General features: G+C 40.2%; 1 protein-coding gene across 1 annotated transcript in view; it reads right to left on the bottom strand.

Moving 5' to 3' along the window:
- Nucleotides 1-1,191: 1,191 nt before the first annotated feature.
- DCAF12 (DDB1 and CUL4 associated factor 12) overlaps nucleotides 1,192-24,438 on the bottom strand; it is a 32,420-nt gene continuing 9,173 nt past the window's right edge. The window contains exons 3-9 of the mRNA XM_059836782.1: nucleotides 22,078-22,284; nucleotides 20,795-20,855; nucleotides 17,852-18,045; nucleotides 16,705-16,770; nucleotides 15,889-16,051; nucleotides 11,996-12,180; nucleotides 1,192-11,243 (exon numbers count right to left, since the gene is read on the bottom strand). Coding sequence (XP_059692765.1) covers nucleotides 11,085-11,243; nucleotides 11,996-12,180; nucleotides 15,889-16,051; nucleotides 16,705-16,770; nucleotides 17,852-18,045; nucleotides 20,795-20,855; nucleotides 22,078-22,284 — 1,035 coding nt within the window. The 3' untranslated portion in view covers nucleotides 1,192-11,084. The remainder of the gene's footprint in view (nucleotides 11,244-11,995; nucleotides 12,181-15,888; nucleotides 16,052-16,704; nucleotides 16,771-17,851; nucleotides 18,046-20,794; nucleotides 20,856-22,077; nucleotides 22,285-24,438) is intronic.

Genomic DNA, 24,438 nt, shown 5'->3' with positions numbered 1-24,438 from the left:
ACAAAACAGATTAATGCTAAAATTAGCTGCTTGGGTACAATTCAGACTTTTATTGCTGAGATTTAAGCTAGACTTGCACTTAAGAGGAGCTCAGTTAATACCAACAACTTTGGAATTTGTGAGCTCATTTTTGGTCTGTAAGTCAGCTAACAGGCCCCACACCATCTGAATGCTGTACTCAATGGAGCATCTGAGGCTGGTGGAGAGTTAGTAACCCTGGTTGCCAGAGCTCTCACTAACCCATCATTTTCTGTATGTCGCCAGGGCTAGGGGCTTTGGTTTTCCTTTGCATCTCTCAAACAGTTTGATTAGAAGGCTCAGTGGAATGACAGTGCTAGTGTTCCTATGTCTTCTTAAAGTCTGCCCTTCCAGCATTCACAAGTATCAGTAATGCCTACTATGGGGAGCAGAGATGATGCAGCTGGAGACATGGTCTTCCACCTAGCTTAAAAACCTTAACTTACAAAGTTTGAGCTTGCCCATGTTCATGGAAACTAGCCTGTCAGGATGAGGCCAAGCGTGAAGACAGGGAGGCAGAAGCTGATTTTAGGCACAGAATTTTGATGTCCAGCATAAAACAAAGATATCTCAGACACTCCTCTTCTGAAAAAATAACTTTACCACTTATAGACAGTGAAATAGGACAGCTGTGTGAAGGCCTCACTCTCCCGTGCAATGAAAATATGTGGAAATGCAATAGATGCAGTTTTGGGACGCAAGATCTCCCTAAAACCTGTTGTCCTATACCTGACTGTCCAGCTGCATTTATCTGTGCTGTTTAACACTTCTAAGAGGTAGATTGTTCTTAGAAAAATAAAGTAGTTGAAAGGAAGCAAATGAGGTATCAGATGATGAAAACAGGAAGGAGATGCTTTGAAGTTGTAACAGTCCCAGTTCTGCCAATAGATAAATCTATGGAAGTAACAAGTATTGCTAGAGCTGTACAGAGAACTAGGACTAATGTTTAGGCCATGAAAAACCAAATCAAGCTCAGATTCTGCTCTCAGGTTATCAATCCACTCACTGGTGGAGGAAAAAGAACAGTTCACTTTGTTTTCATTGAATCAGTCATGTCCACACAGAGGCTGAACTGCTGCGGTAAGAAACCCAAGCCCACTTGCTTTTAAACTACCCTGGATTTACTTGCAATGGGATATTAGCAAATAAGGGAAAATATCAGCCAAGCCAACACACTATACAAATACATTTTATTTAGAGATACCCATAGTAAGATGCACAAATACTTTTTGTTCACCAATTTTCAGATCACACAACTTCAAGTAGTGGAAAAAAACCAAACTGCAGTTAATTACAATTATCTATGTAACAGGGCAGTAGTAAAAGATTCATTTGTCAGACTACAGCATGGTTAACGATACTCAGATGAGAATGTACAGGTCTAGGTATTTAAAAAGTGCATGGGGCATTGCCACATACACTAACATGTTTCTTCAAAGAGCAACATCTTTCTGGCATGTGAACACAGTAACCCGGTTAACTCAAGAGGGAAAATAGGCTCATAATTTGATCTGGAAATGTATCCACTAAAAGTTTTCCTCCAAACAGCAAATTATTTGTGACTGACACATGGAATCCAATCTATAAAAATCACTGTTACATTGTCCATGTAGTCAAGCAACACACACGTGACCTAAAATTTAAAATTATCAGTTCCAGTCTATGCCTTCACAGCTTTTACACAGTCTTCTTCAAAAGAGTACAGAATACTTAATTGCATTTAACAAGCTGGGGGAAGAGCTGTAATCTGAGCTCCACACTTTTGCACCCAGAATGAGTTCTTCCACAAGAGAAATCTCAATCTTCAAATTAAAAAAAAAACAAACATGTTCCACCTGCAAGGACATCAACTGGCTCATGTATTGCTTGGTTTATTTTTAAATTCCCATGTAAATGGAAGGAAAGGTAGGAAGCTGCACTGGTCTGAGAGAATAGCTGTGCTGATTTGAAGTAACATTTAAAACACATGGAACCTGGACTCATCTCCAGGGTCTTTCTCAAACCGAGGTGTGAGAGAGGTTCCACTACTCAATGCAGTCCCTGTTTTGTTTTTAAATAGGGATAGTGTTGAATAGTGCTTGGGAAAACCAGCAAGGACTGTTGTGTGCGTGATTATATATAAGAGCAAGAAACATTCCATTTAATCCGTCTTCAGATAATTTTGTTCCATTACAAACAAGAGAGCAACAGAGATTGACTTTGCATTATAGTTGAGAGGCACATTTTGCACTGATGGACAGAAAGATTCAGTTTACCTTGCAAGTTTCTTAAGCCAGCAACTGGCTTAAAACACCAACTAACTTCCTGTTAAAGCAATTTTTTAAAAAGAAACAAAAAACCCCTTCAATTATTGTTTTTATACTTAAAATTCATAAGCTGCTCCCTCACCTAATCTACTCAGAGATACCTTTCTACTTGTGTATACGCAGCTGGTTTCTTCCTTGTTTGTCTAAGAGATTCTTGTTTCTGTGCACCTTGAGAATAGACAAATAATTCTGATGCCTCAGGACAGGCCCCTGTTCTATATTCAAGAGTTGAGAAAGTCAGTATGGTTTTGTACATTTGCAGTGAACCCCAGAATAAAAAACAAGAAAAACAAAAGCCACAGAATTGCAGTAACCGGCAGTATGGGAATCAACTCCATGGAACAGGAGTGACTTTGGAGCAAACCTTTTTGAGCTGAAAGGGATATGGCAGTTCAAGAAGATACCTAGAGCTGAGTGAAAAGAATAAAGACACTCTAGCAAGGTCCTAGTTCAGCAAACCACTGCCTAAGCCAGCAGAAGTTTCAAAGTGTAGTAGAGCTCTAACAGGTGCCCCCAGGCTTTGCAGAACTTGGTACCTGAACTAGTACACCATGAGAGAACAGGGAACTTGCTCAAGTCCCAAGCAGCAGTGTGACAAGATGTGAGTGAGGCTGGGACAAGAGACTAAGACGGGAGACAGCAATTTGAACAAGAGGGACAAAGCCCACCAGAAGTTACTTAACCAGTTCTTTCCGTAACAGCCCCACTATCACACCTGCAATGTGAGAGAAGCCTAGAGTAACCAGCTGAAGCTGTAAATTACAACTGACCTGTTACATCCCTGCACTGTCAACAGCCAGCCAAGTGGACGACAATGCAGACAAGGCCCTTTCACTCCATCATCCCTGCACAAAGCAGGTGGAAGAGGCTGGTGGCAGCTGTGAGGCACATTAGTCATAGTCACTCATGAAAACAGAGACAAGTGCACTGGTAACCTTGAATGTTGAGGGGAAGACTGAGTGACCACTGGGGAAACTGGTTTTTCCGCATGCCATCTTCACATCTCATCTGAAGAAGGATTACCACTAGTTTTGAAAGCTCTGGGAGCAACTAATTTGCAGTGATCTAAGGCATGATGGCACAAACTCTCAAAGCCTACCATTCAAACATTCCATTGCCAGCTCACCTCTTTGGTCATTCTTGCTGGCCAAAGCACATTAGAATAACTTTTCTCTTTTGAGCACAGGATTATTGTTTTGCTCATATCCCTACTCTTTCATAATTCCACCCCCCAAAAAAATAAATCTCTTGAGGAAGCCTTTACATGGGATCAAGTCAGCAATTCACCCTCCTGGTATTGCCCTGAATGAAACCTTTCATCAAGACTTTGAGTAGCAGTCAAAGATGCCAGTTCTCTAGCTAAACCACTACAGATCAGTTTGATAAACACACTGGTTGAAGACAGAGGGCACCTCCACTTCCTGATCTGCTGATACCCACTGAACACTATGGGTGCAAGAGGTTCTCAGCTTCTGCAGACTGTGCAGGGGCAGAGTCTCCACTTGCAAGACAGGCATCCAGCCACAGAAGTTTATGGTAAAGCACAGAGCGATCTTGCCACACTGGGCTACAGGTTTTCTGTTTATTATGACTTGATAATTTTCAGAGTAGGCAGACAGATTTGAACTCATCATTACAGGTGAACTAGGAAGAAATGGGAGAAGAGGAAGATGTTAAAGGTAGAAAACTAAGTTAAATCCATTTGTTCTACTCAGAAAAGTGACTGTCTTAAAAACAGCACCTCACTGAATTTAAAGGAACTCTGAAATTAGCATGAAGTAAAAAGAACTCCACAGTAAGTCTGCACTGCGGTACAGAGAGAACAGATACTGTTAGCACAGAAAACACACAGACCTTAGAGCTCCATGACCACGGATTAATGTCAGTACACCAATGACTAATCGTGCTGATTCTAAATACAAAGGTAACCTCATGGATCAATAGAGTGCAGTACTGTAATTCAGTTAATTATGCATAGGCATGTCCATGGAAGGCCACAGCAAGTGAAGATATATAAGTTCCTCTTTCCATGCTCTTATGAGACATAATGTATCAATTGTACTGTATTTTCTAAATACGTAAGAGTTAGAAACTCAGACCAAATGCCAGATGTCAGTTTGAGGTTTGTAAACAAATATATCTTTAGAAAACTAAGCCAAATATAATGTCTTTGTGTTGAAAAAAATAACAAAAAACAACTTTTCAGAGAGGATAGACAATTTGCAAGGTAACAGAACATTGAGCCCCATGTGCAGACAGGGTGGTTTCACATACTGTCTGCAATTTTGCAGTGTTCCATTTGCAAGCTGCATCAATAACTTGGAACAGGTTTATCTTACAGTTAAAAAATATGCACTGTAAAATTTGAATAGAGCTGTTGCTACTTTGCTTGACAGCTTCTGTGATATTCAGGATTCAGTGCTGTTTCTGATATAGCTCATGACAGAAACAAGCTGAGAAAGCCTCTGTTAGATGAGTGGATTTGGAGGAGTTGATAACAATCAGACCCTGGATTCAGAACAAAAGCCATCAAATATGAGGAAGTCCTGATTTTTTTTTTCCTCAAAGCTTTGGATCTTATTAAAAATATTTGGGAAAAAACACTAAAAACAGTTCCCTGTAGGACATCCTACCTTCAGGCAACAAGTTATGATCACAGCACATTTTAAAACACCTTGTGTATTTTGTGCAACTTATGCACCACTGGCAGTGGGGGAGATCCAGCGTTTATCTACACATGAACATACAAGCAAGGATTGACAGGTGTCACTGGCAAGACTGATACCAAAACCAACCAGGATATTGATTTGTCTACACCACATCCTAACACAAATGGAACAAATCACAAGTAACAGTACAAACCGGTTGCAATTTCAACACATACATCTTAGAAAAGGACAATGCATGTACCCAGCCCTAAGACAGTGACAAGTTTGAGATAACTTTATAAAGATCAAGGTACCAGAAGAGGAAGGCACATTAACCTCTGGTTGGTCCGTTTCGGTACTATTTGGATGATTCATAGTGATTTATACCCTGAGACTGTGGGAGGCCTTGAAAATGAAAAGAGACCAGGTGAATGGGCAAATAAAAAGTACAAGTTTAATGTGATTGTAAGATTCAGCACCTGAACTTTCCCTTTTAGTAAGGGAATCTAGAAATGCAGTTCCTAAGAAAACACTGTATTGACTCCTAAGTATTTTGTCCTGAAGGCAAAAGAATCAATTCAAAAGAATATTGGACTAAAGACATTGCAGTATGTTGCGAGGGGTTCTGTATACCCTCTAAGTTTCAGTACAGCAACCACAGTTTGTATACAATCAAGTGCTGGTGGTTTTTTGGGTATAGAAACAGTCAGCCCACATTTTCCCAACTCTGCCAACTCCATTTTACATCTGTGTGCACTTTCTTAGACCATACTGCTCCCAGCAGGGTATTGGTGGGAAAGGTTGTTAGAAAATGGGAAGATTCCTTTTTGCAAGAACATTCTTTTAATTAGCCAAGTACCACATGGTTTTCATTAAAAAACCCAACATCACAAGCAAAAAGATACTTCCTAATTCTATCCTTGGAAAATAACACACAGTTATTATAATAAAAATAGAGTTATTAAAATAAAAACAGAGTTGCTAAAATAACACAGGAATGTCAGGGATGCATATTTGATCTCTCAAAGATTTTTCTGATTAGGCATTTACGTATCACCACTAGTTTTTAAATTCTTCAGGAGTCCTGAGAGCCATACCAAACACTGTTTGCCTTTTACTGTTTTTCTGGTGTTCCTTGCCCATCCTCACCACAAAAAGTGCTCATGTACAAAGGAGAGCACCTCACACAAGATGTGACTGTGTTCTCTCTTCCACTCTCCCTTGTCCTGGGGTGTCTGCTTCAGAATTTCAAAAAAGTTATGGAGGGCACCGTAACACTCAGAAATGCATCTTAAGTTGAGGTCATACCATGGGCTCAGATTGTGGGGTGGCCAGTGAGGCACACAGGGATTTTCACTTGGCTTTCAGCTAAAAATTTGTGCCTGGTAGCTCAAGAGTTCCTGGCTCAGCATGGGCTAGCCAGAGAATGAACTCCACCTGCATAATACACAGCCCTGCAACAGAGTTCCTTAGGAACAAGCTATACCCCAGTCCAGTATTTCAGTCATAGCAGCAATTTCAAAAGTAGCTAAGTAAGAAGATATCAGACACCTTGGAAAAGTGCATTTATTGAATATAAGGGTAACAGACCATTAAAAACAGACCTCCCACCTGGCTGCTGAAAGATGCTGCTGCTTTCCCACATGCAGTAACTGACAGCCCACCTGTCCTTGGTTTCTTGTAAACAAAGCAAACAAGTGACCTCATGAAGGGTCTGGGCAAGCCTGCCTTCTTTCATGCTTGCACCAGGTGAGGGGACAGCAGTTCAAAAGGCCTGTAAATGCCTCTCAGCTGAGTGGCACAAATTAAGACAACAAAGCACCACTTGACATAGCTGGATCATAAATTTAATCTGTTAATTTTTCAGCTGCAAGCTATAGACAAAGCAAGTGCTGAGGCAAAGGAATAGGATGAAATTCTGGAAGAGAATGATCCCCAAGTATCTTAATCCTTAAGATACAAAAAGCCGCCAAAGACCTAAAATGGAGGCAGCAAATATAAACACCTTAATGCAATTCAGGAGTTTCTCTCATGAAGACAGTCAGAAGAGTCACCTACAATACGAGTGTAACTTTTGTGAATGGACTAAGTACGGCAAGATCACTGGGCACTCTTGCAATGATCTTAAAAATGCATCTGTGAGGAGAATGAACAACTAAGACTAGGAACATAAACCTACCAATTCTTCTTTGGTAATTCACTCACCTTGAACTAACACCAACAGCACTGATGAGGGAATCAAACAAATGGACTCACTTCTTTACTGCAATCCCAGAAAGCACCAGAGGAGAGCACTAGCAATTCTCCCTACAAGTCTTGACTGTACAAGGGAGAAACCTGGAGGAATTACAGGAATAAGGTGTTTAGTGAAGAGGGTGAGCATAACCCTTGTTACTGTGCTCCAAGCCAACACTGCAAAGTAGCTTCTGATTCCTCAGTAATGTCCCATGACATAACATCCAGCTGCTACTGAGGAGCTGCTACTCAGTATTTACAAACTAGGTCCCATAACTGAGTTACTAGTTTGATTACCTATCATGAATACTGAAGATGTAATACCCAAAAATACCTAAATTAACATGGTAGTCTCCTAAACTCACTGGTAGCACACAAGATCCCACACAACTGAGAAGTCAATAGCAACCAGTCTGAAAACATGTTATGCTAAAAGTTCTCTCCTTCAAGAGAGATAAACCAGAGTATATCACCCATGTGGGACAGACTGCTCCTGTGTAATCATATGAGTCCAACATGTAAAAGGGCTACTGTTCAACAGTCTGAGCCAGCCTTTAACTTCTACCCAGTTAACTAAAGCAAATTGAAGGTCTTGAGCACAGGTTGACAAAATGCCAGAAAGCCTGTTCCTGCTCAGCAGAGGTCACCCCTGCAAGGACAATATTGCTATATCAAAGACTGGTATGATTTGGGTTGGAGGAGGCAACCTCAAACAAACCATACATCAGGAAAGACCAAGGGAGGGAAATCTTGAAGAAACAGTGGAAAAGATAAGATGGCCTGATTATATGCATGTCATTGGGTCTCAGCAGCGCACAGCAAGCTGTTCAAGAACCTACTGAAGTGCAGTCACCAGACTGAGCTCACTCCATTGCAGGGGTGCATCTGGCTTTTGAACAGTGAGGTACCCAGCCTGCCTCTCTGCAGAGCCTGGAAGCTCCCTGTTGTGCAGCCATTCCTGCGCTTGGATGGGAAATCCACTCATTTCTAACCATGATCAGTAGATACCTAACCCAACAAAGCAACAAAATCAAAGTAAAAAAAAAAAATCAGTTTTTCTCCTATTACTTATCTTTGGGCAATTGTCATATCATCATCATCTTTCTATGCCTCAGTTTCTAACAGTGATTGGAACAGAAGTTCTGTTATGACCAACCACAGAAATATTCTGAAACTTAATAGCTATATCGCTGTAAGCATTTAAAACCACTGAAACTAGCTAAAAATTAAGTTATCTCTGGTCCAAAGTGTTTGTGCGCTTGCAGCACTATCTGGTTTGGTTCCTAGTTTTTTTGTGGAGATTTTCATACAGGATGGCTCCCTTACTGTGAGAAGTTATTTTTGCAAGAAAGCACCCTGAAAACAGAATACACAAAAGCATGTGAGACTTGAGGCATTTTACATCATTGTCCAGATTCATCTGAGAACTGTGCAGAGCCTTCTATGGAGAAAAAAAGGAGAAAAAGGGCACTCACATTACCAGGCTTTAGGAGCACATATTGAGGTACTTGTGTAGATAACAGTCAGTAGGGAGGGACAATTTCCAGTGGTGCCTCTTCAGTAACCTAGAGACTGAAGAAAAATCGGCCTTTGTGTTTCAAGGCCGTACACATACTCTTTTTCCCCCTAACATGTTCTAAAATATGCTTCAATTAATAGATCAACACCAGGGCTAGAATTTCCAGACCAGGAGTCTCCCTTTGGCACTGCTGACACTAAATGCCCAGATATTACCTGTTGCTTCAGCAGAGCTGGAGGACACTCAGGTAGACTCAAGTGTCTAGCTTCTTTAAAAAAACAAAGCAAAAGACTTCAAACCAAACTCAATTTAAAAAACAAACAAACAAACCAAAGCAGAACATGTTTCTTGTGACAGAATTATCTTACCCAGTAGCTGTAAGGACACAAATCCTGCCATTCTTCTCCAAGACTTATTTTTCTTCATATCCTTCCACTTTTCCAAGCCCCTAAAATAACCAAAGCAGCTACCTCATGGTATATGATTTTACCTTTTCAGAGAAAAGCCTGTCTAGCCATATACACAGTATCTTGAACTGATGCAGTTTATGCAACCAGGCCACAGTGGTAAGTATTATGAAACACTGGAAGATCTGCTTGTGAAGCACCTGTGTTAATGCTCAATGCTAATTATACTTCTGGGATAGGTGCACACCTGGGAGAGAGTTCTTCTCTTGCCAGGATTTCCACTCCAATGAGAGGAACCTGCACACTCCTTGTAGGATTTCCATCTTGGTCTCCATACCAGCTGGAACTTAAACCTGATGCTGACTGCTTGGTCACTGATGAAGATGAGAGAGACTGTAAGGATAAATGCAGATTAGCTCTGGGCTGTGGGCAGGAACTGCAGTGGTAGCTATGATCTCTCACAGAGATGGGAGAACAGAGCATGTCCCAACCCTGTCTTTCCTCTCAGTTTCAATCAACTGCTCGTGTGGCACCAAATCTGTGAGGCACAGGCACACTTTGCTCCACCAATGTCAGGGGAAAGGCATTAATTCCAGCAGAGAACAGAGGCATCACTAACAAGCTGAGAGTCTGGTGCCCACCAAAAGGAGGAACACCTTGGAATCTTGCATTTTAGCTGAGTATTGATAAGACCATCACCCTGGGAGGCACACACTTCACAGATGGAGCTGAAGGGCACTGGACCCATTCTCCCCTCCCAGTCCCACGTGAAGTTGGAAGAAGTCTGAATGCAGAAGGCAGCAGGGGATTCTGGAAAAGCCTGAGCTTCTCTTACATCATATGCTAGTACAAAGTGAAGGAACACCAAAGCTGCTCACTTGCATTAGTAAAGAGTGAGATGCACTCTTTAATCTGGGTGAAAAAAAACAGTTTATTTATTCCATTGGCTTCTTTGAGCAGATTGCCAACCAGAACAGCAAAAGGGGGAAAAATTTCTACAACCTGGGATAAAAAAGGTCTGAAAAAAGGTCTGAGGTTTTAGGCAGTTTACGAAGAGATTTTAAGCTTCCCTAACAAGCATACTTAGAAGCCATATTTCATCTGGAGAACAGACAGATTTAGTTCATTTTGAATAATTAGCCTCCATTTCCTCTCAGCATCTCTGCAGCCCTCAATGTAATGTCACCCTGCAATAGCCACACTGCAGAACAGCCTATACAAACTCCAGCTGTGCAAGCTGATACCTGGGATGGGCAGTGAAGAAACAGACCAATTTTTGCTCCTAGCACTGCTGAAAACTACCATTTGAACACAAATACACTTTTAAAAACTCTTGCACTTTGGATTTGATGGGCAATACCCCTAAGGAATCCATCCCAGGGCTCCAGTGAGTACAGCTTAAAATCACCATATCCTTCTATGTAAAAACAATGTCATTAGACTTGTACTTTTAAAAAATATGATCAACCCAGGCCAGGGCCAGGCTCTCCAGATAAAGTAGTAGCTTATCTCTTATAAATATTTTTAATAGTTTTTAATTACAAGTAGTCCTCACTCCAGGTAATGTAACTGACACAAAGTACCTGCACACATGCAGCCCCAAGACTTTCACAGAAAGCTCAGGAGCAACCACTCTATAAGAAAGAAATCCTACCTCACAGCAAAGTAGAGGAGGGGACACATGGCCAAGGCAGCCTAAATGGGGGGAAGAGTCATTTGGAGTAAATACAATAAAAAAGGACTTCAAAACCCCTCCATATAAAGGATCAAGGAGGTTAAAGCAAAAAACTAGTTCCAAAAGATGTACAAAACTGTTGGAGACCAACAGAAAACTCTGCCAAAAAATAACTTGTGTTTAAATCAGGACTCAATGGCATCACACAATTTTGTTGTTTAAAAAATGAAAAGTGGAAATCTGTGTAAAGATCAGCATCAGAATGAAGAGTTATCATTAGCTCCAGAGACCAGCATAATTCCCATGAAGTCCTGATGGAAGAGGGCCTCCTGCCACAAACAGTTTCGTTCCAGACGAGTCGTAGCAGTGGGTGTAAACAGCATTTGGGAAGTAATTTATGTCAGAAAAATAATTCCTCCAGGTTTCATCATGGTTCTGTTAAAGGAAAGTTTAGATTGTTATTGTTGCCAAATAAACCCAAAACCCTGTTTCACAAAAACATTAGGTAGCTTCCAGAGCCTAAAAACGGCTATTTTCTCTTAACAATCCTGAAGCTTCATAAAAGTCAACTAAAAGATACCCGAGTTGTCCTGAACCTTTTTCTGAGAACATTTAGGTCAAGCATTGGAATGGGGAGGTGAGGCAACATTGCATTGATACAATAAGAGGTAATAGAGCTAAGTTAAACAAAGCCCTTAACTGCTTTATGATAACATACAGGAAACCAAACTCAAGTGCCTGCCGTGGCCTTACCTCAGGAAGCCACAGTTTCTAAAACTGCAAACAATTAAATTAAAACTCTCTTGCTTCAAGTACCACATTAGATTACCACGGCTTTAAGGAAAGACAGCTTATTCTCTGTTTGAGGTTCTGAAAACTACAAGTTAGATTACACTTGAAAATACAAGGATATAAAATCTAGTTCATTTATGAATCAGTGCATAAGAACTGTAATCACTATGCCTTAGACTCAAGCAAATAACCTTCAGTACCCTTTCAAAAAGCTTTCGTAGAAAGCAATTTTGCAGCACTTCTTGCTCTTCATTATTATTTATTGCTTACATGAATACTGTTTGACTAAGACACATTTCACATAACTGGTCCAAATAGAACTGGCTCGTGCTCTATGCCACTCCTATATAATGGGTCTACTTCCCCCCCCTCTATCACAGCTACAAACTACTTACCAGCCAGCCTTTCCCAGTTGTCAACTTCAAAATTTCACTTCCTCCTAATTTCTGCTTCTGTCCATAGCAGGCACGGGGGGGCTTTTCTTCCAGGAACCTCTGGGCTCTGATATCATAAAACAACAAGGACCCTTGCCCTGTCCCCACAGTGATGATGTGCTCGTAGAAGCTCACTGAACGGATGCCTGTCAAACAGAGAAGAGATGGACAGTGCAGTAAGGAGCAGGAATGCTTTGGTTCTGCAGTGCTATTGCTTCATGTCTAATATTAACTACTAGTATTCTCCAAAACACACAAGTTTTCCCACCACTACAGAGCAGTGCAGACAAATCCCACTGATGCTATTGAAACAGCAGCTTTGATTGCATACATGACTGCCCTACTCCTCGAAACCATCAGCTACACCAATGGTACATTATAAGAAACTTCATCCTCACCAGCTCTCAGGTCTGCCAGATAAGCCAATTAGGGTCCAGAGAACCTTTGCTATGTCTGCACAAGCCTTCAAGTGAATACACCAAGAGCAAGTGCATGGCAGCAGACAGAGGGAAGAACATCATGCTGTTTTCCTCCACGAGCTCTCAGATGGTCATTTACCTGCCAACCTGCAGTAAATGACCATCTGAGAACACAAAGTCCCAGCTGCCACCAAGTGCATTGTGCTGATCAACAGGCTAGCTGTAAGCGAGTGTAACCATAATAATCACCAGTCACTTTGCTGATAAGATACTGTCAGAACTATTAATGAGCCTGATCTGTCTCCACTCAAATATTCTCAAAGCATACCTAATTTTTAGTAGCTGGCATTTTTAGCACTTTAGCCAGGAAAGAAAACAGAACAGGACTCTTGACATCTAAACAACACCATGTTCCACCAGTACGTGGGAAGGTGGAACATGGTGGTTTAGTTCAAACTAAACATGTTAGCACAATTCAGTTTTTCCCTTACATTGAACAGAGTGTAAATTTTGTTCTCACAAAATCTAAATATGAAGTCTCAGCTGATCAAGGATCCCTTGAAAATAGTCTTGAGGAGATTCTGAATGTAAGAATTTTCAAGCTGCAAAACATCCTGTCATCTCCATTTATTGTGCAAATACTGTTCTGTGTAGCCACTCTACTCCAATCAGCTCTTTCACACAGGTTAAACTCCACCACATCTATACGTCTTCTTCCTTCTTGACAGACTGCCAGATTATAAACCCTAGGGCTTTTTAGGCTGTCTTTAGAGTACCACTGAATTACAGCATAAAAAAGCATTTAAACAGGAAAGGAAATACATGAGTTATGACAGCTACATTCACATGCCAAGTGTTGTCACCACACCAAGCAGGGCTGAATGTCACAGAACTTGTATCATTTTGGACTATTCCCAGCAGTGCATGTGACAGCAGACAACCGGGAGCTGCGGATGCAATCAGGGAGTTTCCTCTTCCCCTCTGTATAAAGTCCTAACAAGAAACATGTCCTCATCCTTCTGCCTCTGCCACCGGATGTGACATCCACAGCCACCAGCATTCATGATACACACTTAGAACAAGGCAAGGCCACATTGTCCTGCTCCAGATATGGGGTGAAGTCTTGGTTGCGGGCTTAATGGGTGGGAAACCACTGTCTCTCTACTAAAGTAGATTATGAGATTCATGTAACAGTCTCCACTTTAATTTAGAGAGCTATAAATGCACTTAAGACAGCAGAAGACCTTCCCTCACCTCTATCACACGGATCTGGCTCTGGCAAAGACACACAGAAAGTTTTAAGCCTTCTGCAGTCAGCAAGAGCAGACACTTGGATAAGAGGAGAAAGGCACAAGAGTGGACCTACTCTTATTTTTGCTCCAAGAAGTGCTCTGGACAAGCCACCCAAGAGAATACTTACTTCACGCAAACAGGTGAAGGAGTATCAAGGCAGATGGCATTTACTTTTCAATAAAATGTATTAATAGAAAGCTATAAAATGCAGAACAATTGTGGATTTTTCTCTAACCAAAGAAATGCATAATGTACCCACAACTAAGAAGGATATTTAGAATAGGCTTTCAAAAACAGCATTTCAAATTGTCTCCTAAGGGGTTGAAGTACCTCAGATTAATCATTCCCGTCCAACTAAAAGTACAGCCTGTGCCTAGAACCTATACTCCCAGCCCTCTACCACCCGTGGATCTAGGTAATTTAGGTGAGCCTCACTCCCATGCTGCAGGAACGGTCTAGAGATCCCAGAAGGAAATGAAGATGTAGTGGCATGTCCTACACAAGAAGTTACAGAGTCTATACCATACAAGCTCTGTCTGCTGCCTTCAGGACATGAAGAGAAGGGCACACAACATAGCTCTGCAGGCCAGTCAAGCAGAGAGCAATTGCTTCCGTGGATCAAGAACTACTGTCCAAGGTGCGCATTTCCCTTTACAGCTGCTATGAAAAGCAACATTTACAAGATGTACTAAAAAGCACTCACTGCCTTCCTGTGTAACCAGGGTTACAGCAGAGGAAAGCCAGCCCCAGCTCCAGCCTTACTGAGCCACCACCTTTCTGTGACCTGCTTTTGTGTATAACACAAGCGAACTGAAGTTAACGTGGACTCACCACATTCAGCAGGTGCACTTGGAAACTTAAAGTACATTCAGGTACCACTGCAAAGCACTTGAAATCAGATTTTAGTCCACAGATCAATAAAGACCCTGTTTTCTAAAGGTGGGACCACCCAAGTCCCAGGGATATCAATATAAAGTGGAAACACTCAGTATGTTGGGACTTACTGTTATTTATGTGCTTCCACCACCATGCCAAATAGAAAGATGCACTTACTCTGCAGAAGAGAAAACAGCCCTGAACAAAGGCTTTCTCCAGACATGAACTGGAGAAACCCCTCGAAGTACTCCCTTCACCCATTATTCCCCAATATGGAAGATTGCATACTTGAGGCAGGTTTCACTACTGGGCACCACACTGCAGTGTCTGGGTCAGGACCTGGACAGAATCCTCCCTAACAGCAAATGAGGACAAGCAGTCTTGCTGGTAAGATGTTCAGGTGATTTCTCCTGACATTATACATATTTCTCCCATAACTGAAAGCAACAGACCCTGACACTGATCTGGACACCACCGTTCAGTAACTGCATAAATAAAACTTTCCTATCTTTGCTGACATATGTCCTCCTGGTAACCTGCCTGATGAAGAGATGGAAGCCCAGAGACAGGCTAAGTAAGGACTGCAACTTACTGGTCTTGGATTAATATGGCACTCACTGTGCCTTCTCGCGCCTGACAGTAAAGAATATGGAGAGAACTTTATGGGACCATGCACTCTGCAAGCCCTCATACCAGGCCTGGTGTAAGGTTCAACTGGATACATTGCATCCATGAGAAAAGGAAATAGCATTCAAATCACATAGAAAATCAGGAGTCTCATTCATGGCTTTAAAATTACAAAGCAAGCTCACAGCACATACTCCCAATAAGGTAGCACAGAGCAAAAAACATGCCTTTTTTCTAATTCCTAGAGAAGAATGCAATAACAGTATGAATAAAAAAAACTACCTGTGGTAAAAAGACTACATTTGCTTTGAGATGATAAAAAATAGAATAAGACCCAGTAAAAAATACACAGAAGTAAAAATGCACACTTTTGAAAGTTCAGTAATATCTGGATGTTTAACAATTGAGTTGCTCCTAATGGCAGTGATGTTGGCCCTTCATTAGATTTCAGAGATGATCATATTTGGTTTGTTGGTTGCTCCAGGTATACTGTCAAAACCCAAATCTATACATACACTGCAAATTATTTAGCCAATCACTAGAAAAGCCCTTCCTGTGCACTAGAAGCTTGACGTTCTACAATTTTAACAGCTACTTCTGCAAGCAAACCATTTGAAGCACCTTTCAGAGGTTTCTTACCACTGCCTCGTTCTTTGGAACAGACGGATTTAACATTGTGAGATGGCTGCCTTGGATCCAGAAAAGAGACATGTGCCTGTGATCCTACTGCATACACTGACCACTCCTGACCATAAGCCAAACACACGTTCTCCCTGCAGTATGGCAACTTTGTGGAAAGTAACTGGAAACAGAAAAAATAAAAATCAACCTGTTACAAGAGAAGACAAAGGTGTTAAAAAAACAGTTTTGTAAACTATGTTCTAGGAAGTTGCAGGGAAATAAAACACAAAATGCAGGTGAAAATTAAGACCCAGAAGGTAAAAACCTGAAAGCAATGGCATGCCTTATCTGAAGCAAACTGAGACAATAAAGGCCGAAGCCAAGAAAAATAGACATTTAAATAAATTATTTTAGATCCTTCTAAGCTGCTGCTATTTGTTTAGCAGGTGCACAGCAACTTCAGCTCTCAGCTGAAAAATCTATCACAAACACTGGGTGTGATTTGCCATTACACTTAAATAAGTGCAACTTCATTTATGAATTCTACTGATCAAGTATCCACCATACTCCATGCAACAGTTCACTTCAGCTAACCCGAAACTAGTAGAAAGTTAAGAATGCTTCCTGTACTCTCAATTAAGGGGAGTGCGGAGCTTCTCTCCTCTTCGAGCTCCAAATTTCAAAAGCTTGAAGTTCAGGAGTTCTATTTCAGTAGAACTTTTAAATGTTTTACAAACACTGCTGCTCTTCAAATATTTGAAGGAAACTAAGAATAGTGAACAGCCTTAACTGCTTGCAGTTTTTAAAGCTTAACTCCAACAAAGAGAAAAGCACCTTTGATAGCGTGTGCTCTGCTTTCCAAAGATGAAAATACCCATCCAGGGACACAGCTCCCAATTCCTATTAGAAGGAAAACAAAAAGAAGAGAGTTAGTTTCTCTATTATAGCTATCCTTACAAACTCACACTCTATTCTAAGCAGCTGCACAGTCTGGATTAAACTCATCCACAATCCAGTAAAGGCTCTATCAAGATAATTTTCATTTTATATTGATCTTCATAGAATGGTATACAGTACTTCAGGTGTCAAGCAGAATCTAAATTAACAAAAGAGTAAATAATAACTTTCAAAACCACAAATCTTGCTAGGCAATCAAATAATGAATTACAAGACAGTACCATCTAGAGCTGACAATTCTCTTCAGTGGGTCCCACACTGAATCTAACCCTGAAGCAAGTTTCAGGCACTACTCTACTGAAAAAGTTACATGAAGTTTCCATCATGGAGGAGTAACTAACAGCTATTGTGAAAAACAAAGCCTATGGGATCACTGTGCTTCCAACAGCACTCACTCCCACCTTAACTTCAGACCTTTTCTGTTGAGTGCAGGGAGTGGGGGGTGGAAGTGGTGCAGGATGAATTGCTACACCCACTAGTAATAACAGGAGATCAGAATGGGGGAGATAGACATTTACTGTTTGTCAAATACCAACAAAATAACCCCAAAGCATGTGCTAGTGCCTGCCCTGTGAGTCAGTCACCTCATTTGCTGAGCAATCCAGAAAGGATTCAGCCATTGAAACAGGAACTGTTAGACAGTCCTCACAGAACACAAAGGAAAGCAGAAAGAGCACTAAAGAATGGGATTCAAGCTGCAAGAGATGTTTTGGTGCTTTATCGGCTTCTTGTAAATATTTCTTTACTCCCCAGCTTAGGATGCAAATCTTAAATCAAACCCACAGGAAAACTGTGCCTTCTAAAATGTCTGGGGTTGTTTTTTTTTCCCTTCTGGACTCCATTCATTTGGGGCAGAAGATGCTGCAGATTAAAACCACTGCCTCAAAAGACAAGGATGCAAAATAATCAGAGAAAAACATATTAACTTGCTTCTTTGGTATATTCTATTTAGCTTACTTTTTAGTTTTTCCAATACACAGGGACAGTTTTAGGACTTTTCAACTGTTTTGTTTCTCTTACTGACCTTGTTCTTATTGTTGAAAGCCAATGCTCGGACTTTGCAATTGTCAGGATTGGTGTTTTCCTTGGGGATATCCTTCAGAGCACTGTGTGTTATGTGGGCATAGACAGGAACTTGAGAGAGATTATGCCTGGCATCACTTTTGGATAACACATCCTCTGTGATTTCCCAGAGACCCATCGAACCATCCCGGGAACCTGTGAATAGTCCACACATGAACAGTCCATTCCACATGAACAGTCCATTCCACATGAACAGTCCATTCCACATATACAAAACTCCTCTTTTCTAAAAAAAGGATTAATCAATAGGGTCTGAAAAAAAGGACACTTTTAGTTTAATCTAAGAGAACATGCTGTTAGTGCTCATATATTATTATTAAAAGGATGATTTTACTGAGCTGTAAAGTTCAGAATATTATTAACTCACTGTCAACTGTCCGTATGGTGTCTAAAGCAGCTAGACCATCTCACATGTTTTCAAACTAATTAGGATGCATCAAAACCCACAACCCTGTGCAACAATTATCATCATCTCAAATACAGAATGAACTCAGAAGCGACTGAACACTGTAGCTTCAGCGCGAGCCTGTCACTCTCAGCCTTGGTAAAACAGTCTCTTAAACCAATGCAAAATATCTCCACAAAAACCTCAGCTGGGTTTATGCCAATTTGGGTTTACTTGATTTCTGTCAGTATGCTTATGGCTGAGTACAAAGTAATTCATGAGCTGAAGAGAAACATCTATTTCTAATCACAGTTGTACTGCTTTGGATGAAATCTATCAGAAAAAATATTTCACTAAAACCTGTGCCATTTCTTTCTTAAAGAATGTAACTTAGGTTAAACAGACAATAACTAATTTTATTTTCCTACTGAATTTGAAGACATTAATCTAAGATATGAATCACTAATGTTAAGAACACTGGATCAAGAAAGCTGAATGCCTCTGGCTCATCAATCAATACAGACTTAATCCAAGACATTATACACATCCCTTCTGGTGTTCAGGCAGCTCACTTCCATCTAAGTCAGCTCTAACAGATTTGACAAGTACCTCAATTTCTTTCTACATAAAGTGAAAAATTCTGTCAAAAGAAATTCATAATGAAGATGGCAGAAAAGCTATATATCTATATGAGGCTATTAAACTTATCAGCTTTGCTATCTCATAGAGGAGAAGCTGCAAAGACAGTAAAGCAAACCATCTTGTTGCAACAGGAGTGGTCCAGCATAGCAGCAGTGGCTTTGCCCCCTCACAGATAGATTCAGGCATCTGGCACTATCACCTACTAGAGAAAAATACAAAAAGGAGCATCCTAATGAACTTGCATCCAGCAGCACAACATCCTGCCACTCCATTACATGCCATTGGTTTTAATTGCACTTAATCTTGTTTGTTATGGAGGCTGAATACTCAACAGTAAAATTTCTAAACATCTTGACACACTTTTGGAGGAAGCTGTCCCTTTTAATAGCCCTGGCAGAGGGAAAAGTCCATGCATGTTGCTCAACTGGTTAGCCCTGAAGCCCAGCAGAGTATCATTTGCTACCCTAAGCTCATGCCATCCTGGGAATTATTCATCTCATCTGAAGCTTTTGCCATAAAAATACTTGCTATATCCTCAATGTCTGGAGTGGAGTTCAAGTATTTCTGCTTAACGCTTTCAGATACAGATGTAATTGAAATCTGTAAAATTAAAACCATGTCAGAAGTTAGCTGTCTTTTTTCACTCTTAATTAGAGCTGTCAGTGAGTTCTAAAGAATTCAGTTTAGCAACCAGTCTTGCTAATTGCTTTCAACAAGTTTTCCCCGGTGTCTGAGGTGTGGAGACTGGAACCTACATCCTGCCTGCTATAAGCACCACAGTAGTGAATATGGCAGTAGAGAACACTTCTACTCACACATCCACCCCTGACCTTCAGAAAATACCAAGTCAACACAGTTCCATCTCATATGCTATGCAATCTATAACGCCCTTATCTTTCCTCTGGACATCTGTAATCATCTGTGCTGTTCTCTTCAAGCTCACTAGCTTGAATGTGAGGGAATTTCTGTACATATTTGGGGTAGAGACTTGCAGGTTTTATATATCAAGTTTTATATTAAATTCAAAAATGAAATTCCAGGATTAGCTTTTTGGGTTTGAAAGAAAAATCCTACTAAACTAAATCAATCCTACTAAACTAAACCAATTCAAATACGGGACTTTTATATAAGACTGTTATGATTTTCTCTCACCTGCAGTTTGACAACTCTGAGTACAGCATAGTACACCCTCTCAGCATAGAAAGGCAGTAAACTGCTAAATTAATGCAACAGGACATTACTATTTTTGCCTTTACATAAGTAATTCTATATGAAGTTACACTGATTATCCAGCTACTCACCTAAAAGTCATTAACAAAGTTTCTCTTTTACAGCCTTCTGTATTGACTGCCATAGTGTAAGTGCACATATACATTTACACACACAACTGTACTGAGAGCTTGATGAAACAATCTGAGTTCTCATTAATTACTCTTTCACATGATTTCAGGAAACCGATATTGATCTCAAGCGTTCCCAAGTTACTAACCAATAAGCAACACCCCTCTTGAAATTACTTCTCTTATGTGGAATCTTTTCCTGTAACTCACTGTGTTCAAACATCCCCTTACTAGAAACACAGTAATATTCTAATACTAGGAAAATCAGATCTAGGATAACGCCCAACAACAAAATAAAATGAAGCACTGTACTAAGTCCAGGAAGTGTTTAAATAGCCTAGGTAGTTCTAAGTAATTTTAAATGCCCTGACAGAGGTGCTTTCCTAACACTTATCAAATGTTGTGCATCACTATAACACTCAGAGAGAAGGAAAGCAAACCAAACACAAACAAACAACAACAACAAAACAAACAAAACAAACAAAAAACCACTCAAAAGAAAAAAATATGACTTTACCAGAAACAGCCATAGTATCACTGATCCATGCAATTGAAAATATCCAGTCCTTGTGTCCATCCTAAAAGAAGAAAAACAGATTTTTCTGTGCCATTATATTCAAGAGCAGTCTCAAAGCAGACAAGTATTCTTCACTTCGATTTTTAGTACAAGCTCAGAAGGACAGACCTACATTAAAAGCATACAGGTAAGATTCCATTATCAAGTCAGAACAGTTCAAGTACCCAGCAGCAATTTTCTGGTTTTGAAGTGTGCAATTAATAAAGAAAAAACAATGTTGAAAAAACAGGCCTCTGACCAAGGAAAAATTAATCTAAATTCTAAGATTTTCCAGAATTCTCACGTTTTCCATTCTGAAAGCAGCATTCTTCTGTAAAGTATCTATTTGTTAGGGAGTTTTTCTTCCAACACATATCCTACTATAAGAAGTAACTAAAATCTTATGTTTACAATACATGAGGTAAGATTAATGTTTCAAGACTCTTTTCTTTAGTGTGTGAGAAACCTATGGAGGGAAAAAAAGGACCACAAGACACTAGTTTTGTTTAAAAAACTAAAAAGTGACACAAATGAAGAGCAAGTCATGCAAATCTTCAGTCAAGTCTTGCTGCAGCTGGTTATCTGCTGCAGAAATTCTGACCTGACCTCTGCTGTTGCAGTTAACATCTACATGAAGTTCTGAATAAAAAGGAGAAATGAGAGAGAAGCTCTCACAGGACACCATTATATTCTCCAGCCTATTTTTTTAAAGACTGGCCATTTTAAAAAGGCCTCAGGATGTTTCAGAAATAAAACCAGTACCAGTTTGTATTAAACTGCCACAAGCCATGGGGTTAGAACTAATCTTCAACACCAAGTTCCATCTCTGGAATAATACATCCAGAAGCTGCACTGGGATAAGGGGAAAATTTTTAAAACTTGCAGCATATTTTTAATTTCTCAGAAGAGCTTTTTCACTATAAATAATTTCAGAGCTCATCACCACAATTAGACTTTAATACTTAGGAATTTGTTACATTTTTTGTGCTGAAAAGTAAGCTAAAGTAGACCTGAATGAAGATGAGGAAGAAATCTGACCCAAAGCCCTGAAAATCCACTCACATGTTTGAGTATTCAATTATATTTAAGATATCACAACAGAAATGCTAACTCCGTCAGAAATGTTTTCAGAACTTTACTTCCTTACAAGACTCCTAAATATTAACCTTGCTCTGATCAAAGACACTTCAAAGTACTAACTTTTTAAGTGAGAGAATAAACTTTCCCCAGGTACTCCCACTTACATCTCCCACACAGACAGGATCAAGTGTAGGCAGACGATAAATTGCAAGACTGTTGGGGTTGTCTCCACCTGTGGCCAGGAGGGTCCTCGAGGGGTTGATCTCAATGGCATGAATGCCACATCCCTGCTGGTTCACCATGCCAGGTTCACGATCCTTCAGGATAGGAATCTTGGTAATTTGACCAGTCTGGACATCTACTACAAATAACTGGGGGAAAAAAAAATCCAGACATGTAAGTCATCATCAAACAGATAAGAAAAACAAGATGGTCAAATATCCTCCCTGTTTTGAACTGACATTCTTTTTGAGTTGAAACCCACAAATGCTTCAAGCATTGCTGAAAAATGCATAAATTCCTTCTTAAAACAGGTTAAGATTGTTAAGCTAACAATTACAGTGGGTTTATATCAATCATACCATTTCATTTTTACAGTAATGGAAGGGAGAGGAGAGAAATCCATCATGGGAGGTTTCCCACTTGAATAAAAAGACCTTGAATATAAAATTCTTTTCCCTGTTCAGTGTGACAAAGCAATATTGTTTTTCAATTTCTATCTACCACAGTGTGGGGAAAAACCCACCTCAAAAGAGCCATTAAACCCCATGGAGCTTAGCATGATTCTCCTGCCTCTCAGGTAACACACCATAAAGTTTTGGCTTTGGCAGACTGACAGTTTATGCAACTGGAATTTATTTTCTGGTGATAAACAGAGACTAGTAACTAAATACAGTACTGCCTGTGAGAACATCTGAAAGAAAGATATTTAGCTATATACCTCATCCCACAAAAAGACAAGAAATTAGAGCAATATGTCACTGACACATTGTCAGAAAACTCTGTTATAAAGCCTTATAACTCTTTTAACACACATTATGCCCAGCGTTATGTCAGTTCAGACATATACAACCATGAGGTTACAGTTTAAACCAGAACAAAGGTTTACATTGCCTGCCAAAGTGCACTTTCATTTGGGAGGCTCATGGGCTGGGTCATTTCACAGATGGTGCTCAGAGGGCAGCTGCACTGACAGTGAAATAGGTCTAACAGAGGAGACAAAGCTGTGTAAGGGAACATGAGTGAAGCAAGGAAACGGAGGATCTGAAACTGACTTACCACTAAGTGGTCTAGAATTCATAGCCCAAGATTATAATTAAATTCTACACCATATTTAGTCTGTTACTTCTATAACCAATAATGTTGTCTCAAAACCTCTGGAAGTGAACCAAAGATGATAACAGTAACAACAAAAACCGTCAATACAAATTTGAAAAATACAGACCTCAAGGAAATTGTTCTGAAATCCTTTGTCATGCATTTCTAGAAGACCAGAAGAAAGCCTAGAGGTTCTTAAAGAGAAGTTATACATACAAGCTGCTTTTGGTGAACTCTTACAGAGTGTAGATCCATTCTTTAATAAAAGCATAGGAAACATAACATTAATTTAGCAGCATATCTATGACTTGATATATTGAGCTAGCAGAATATTAACAGCCTATCAAAACCTGATAAAGTATGGTATGTTACACACATTCCACAGAAAAGATGAAATCCACATTGCTATTTGTGTGTTGTGTCTAGAATTATGCAGCATCTTCACCCTGCAACTGATTGTAGGCAGCAGTCTTGCACAAACAGATGATTCCTACAGAGACTGCATTTTCATGTTTACTTTTTTATTTCACACACACATGTGGTGTATGGCAATGGCTGAGGTGCAGCTGAGTAGGAGGAAGGCACTCCTCACTCTTCCCAGGCCTTACAAAGCCTTCACTGCTGGAGATAGCTAGTAAGAACACAATGCACACAGCAGTCCTTCTGTCCTAACCACCTGAAAATTAACACCTGCACTGAAGAATCAGGATCAGTCATTTCCTCTCCTCTCACCCTCCCTTGTCCTCCCCATGTGAGTGCATATCCCCCTTCACCCCCAGTATTTCTTTCCAGCAGAAATGCCCAATTCTCTCTCCGATCCTCCTTCAACTACTGAAACAACCCCAAAACCCTAAACAAAATTAACAGCTTAGGAGTTAGGATTAAAGCTTTCAGGTGTCAGCTGCAGGTCCTAATGTTGTACTAATTAGAAAAACACATCCACACCTAAGGATGTTCATGGACTCAGAAGAATTGTGCTTCAGCTGAAACAGATTCACACTAGGAAGTGCAAGTCAACTGGTAGGAGGACTGAAATTAAAACCCCTTTGCATTCTCTACTCTGACACCCTCGTCATACACCTGTGTTAGTTAATAAAAACTTTGATGCAAAATACCTTTACCCAAACTCTAAACTAATCAGACTAAAAAGATAAAGAACTTTAACTTTGCACATATAAGGGACTGGCTATGTTGTTTTGGATGTAAAG

This window comes from Haemorhous mexicanus, chromosome Z, assembly GCF_027477595.1.
Source record: "Haemorhous mexicanus isolate bHaeMex1 chromosome Z, bHaeMex1.pri, whole genome shotgun sequence".
Lineage (NCBI taxonomy): Eukaryota > Metazoa > Chordata > Aves > Passeriformes > Fringillidae > Haemorhous > Haemorhous mexicanus.
This window is presented reverse-complemented; position numbering and strand designations above follow the sequence as displayed.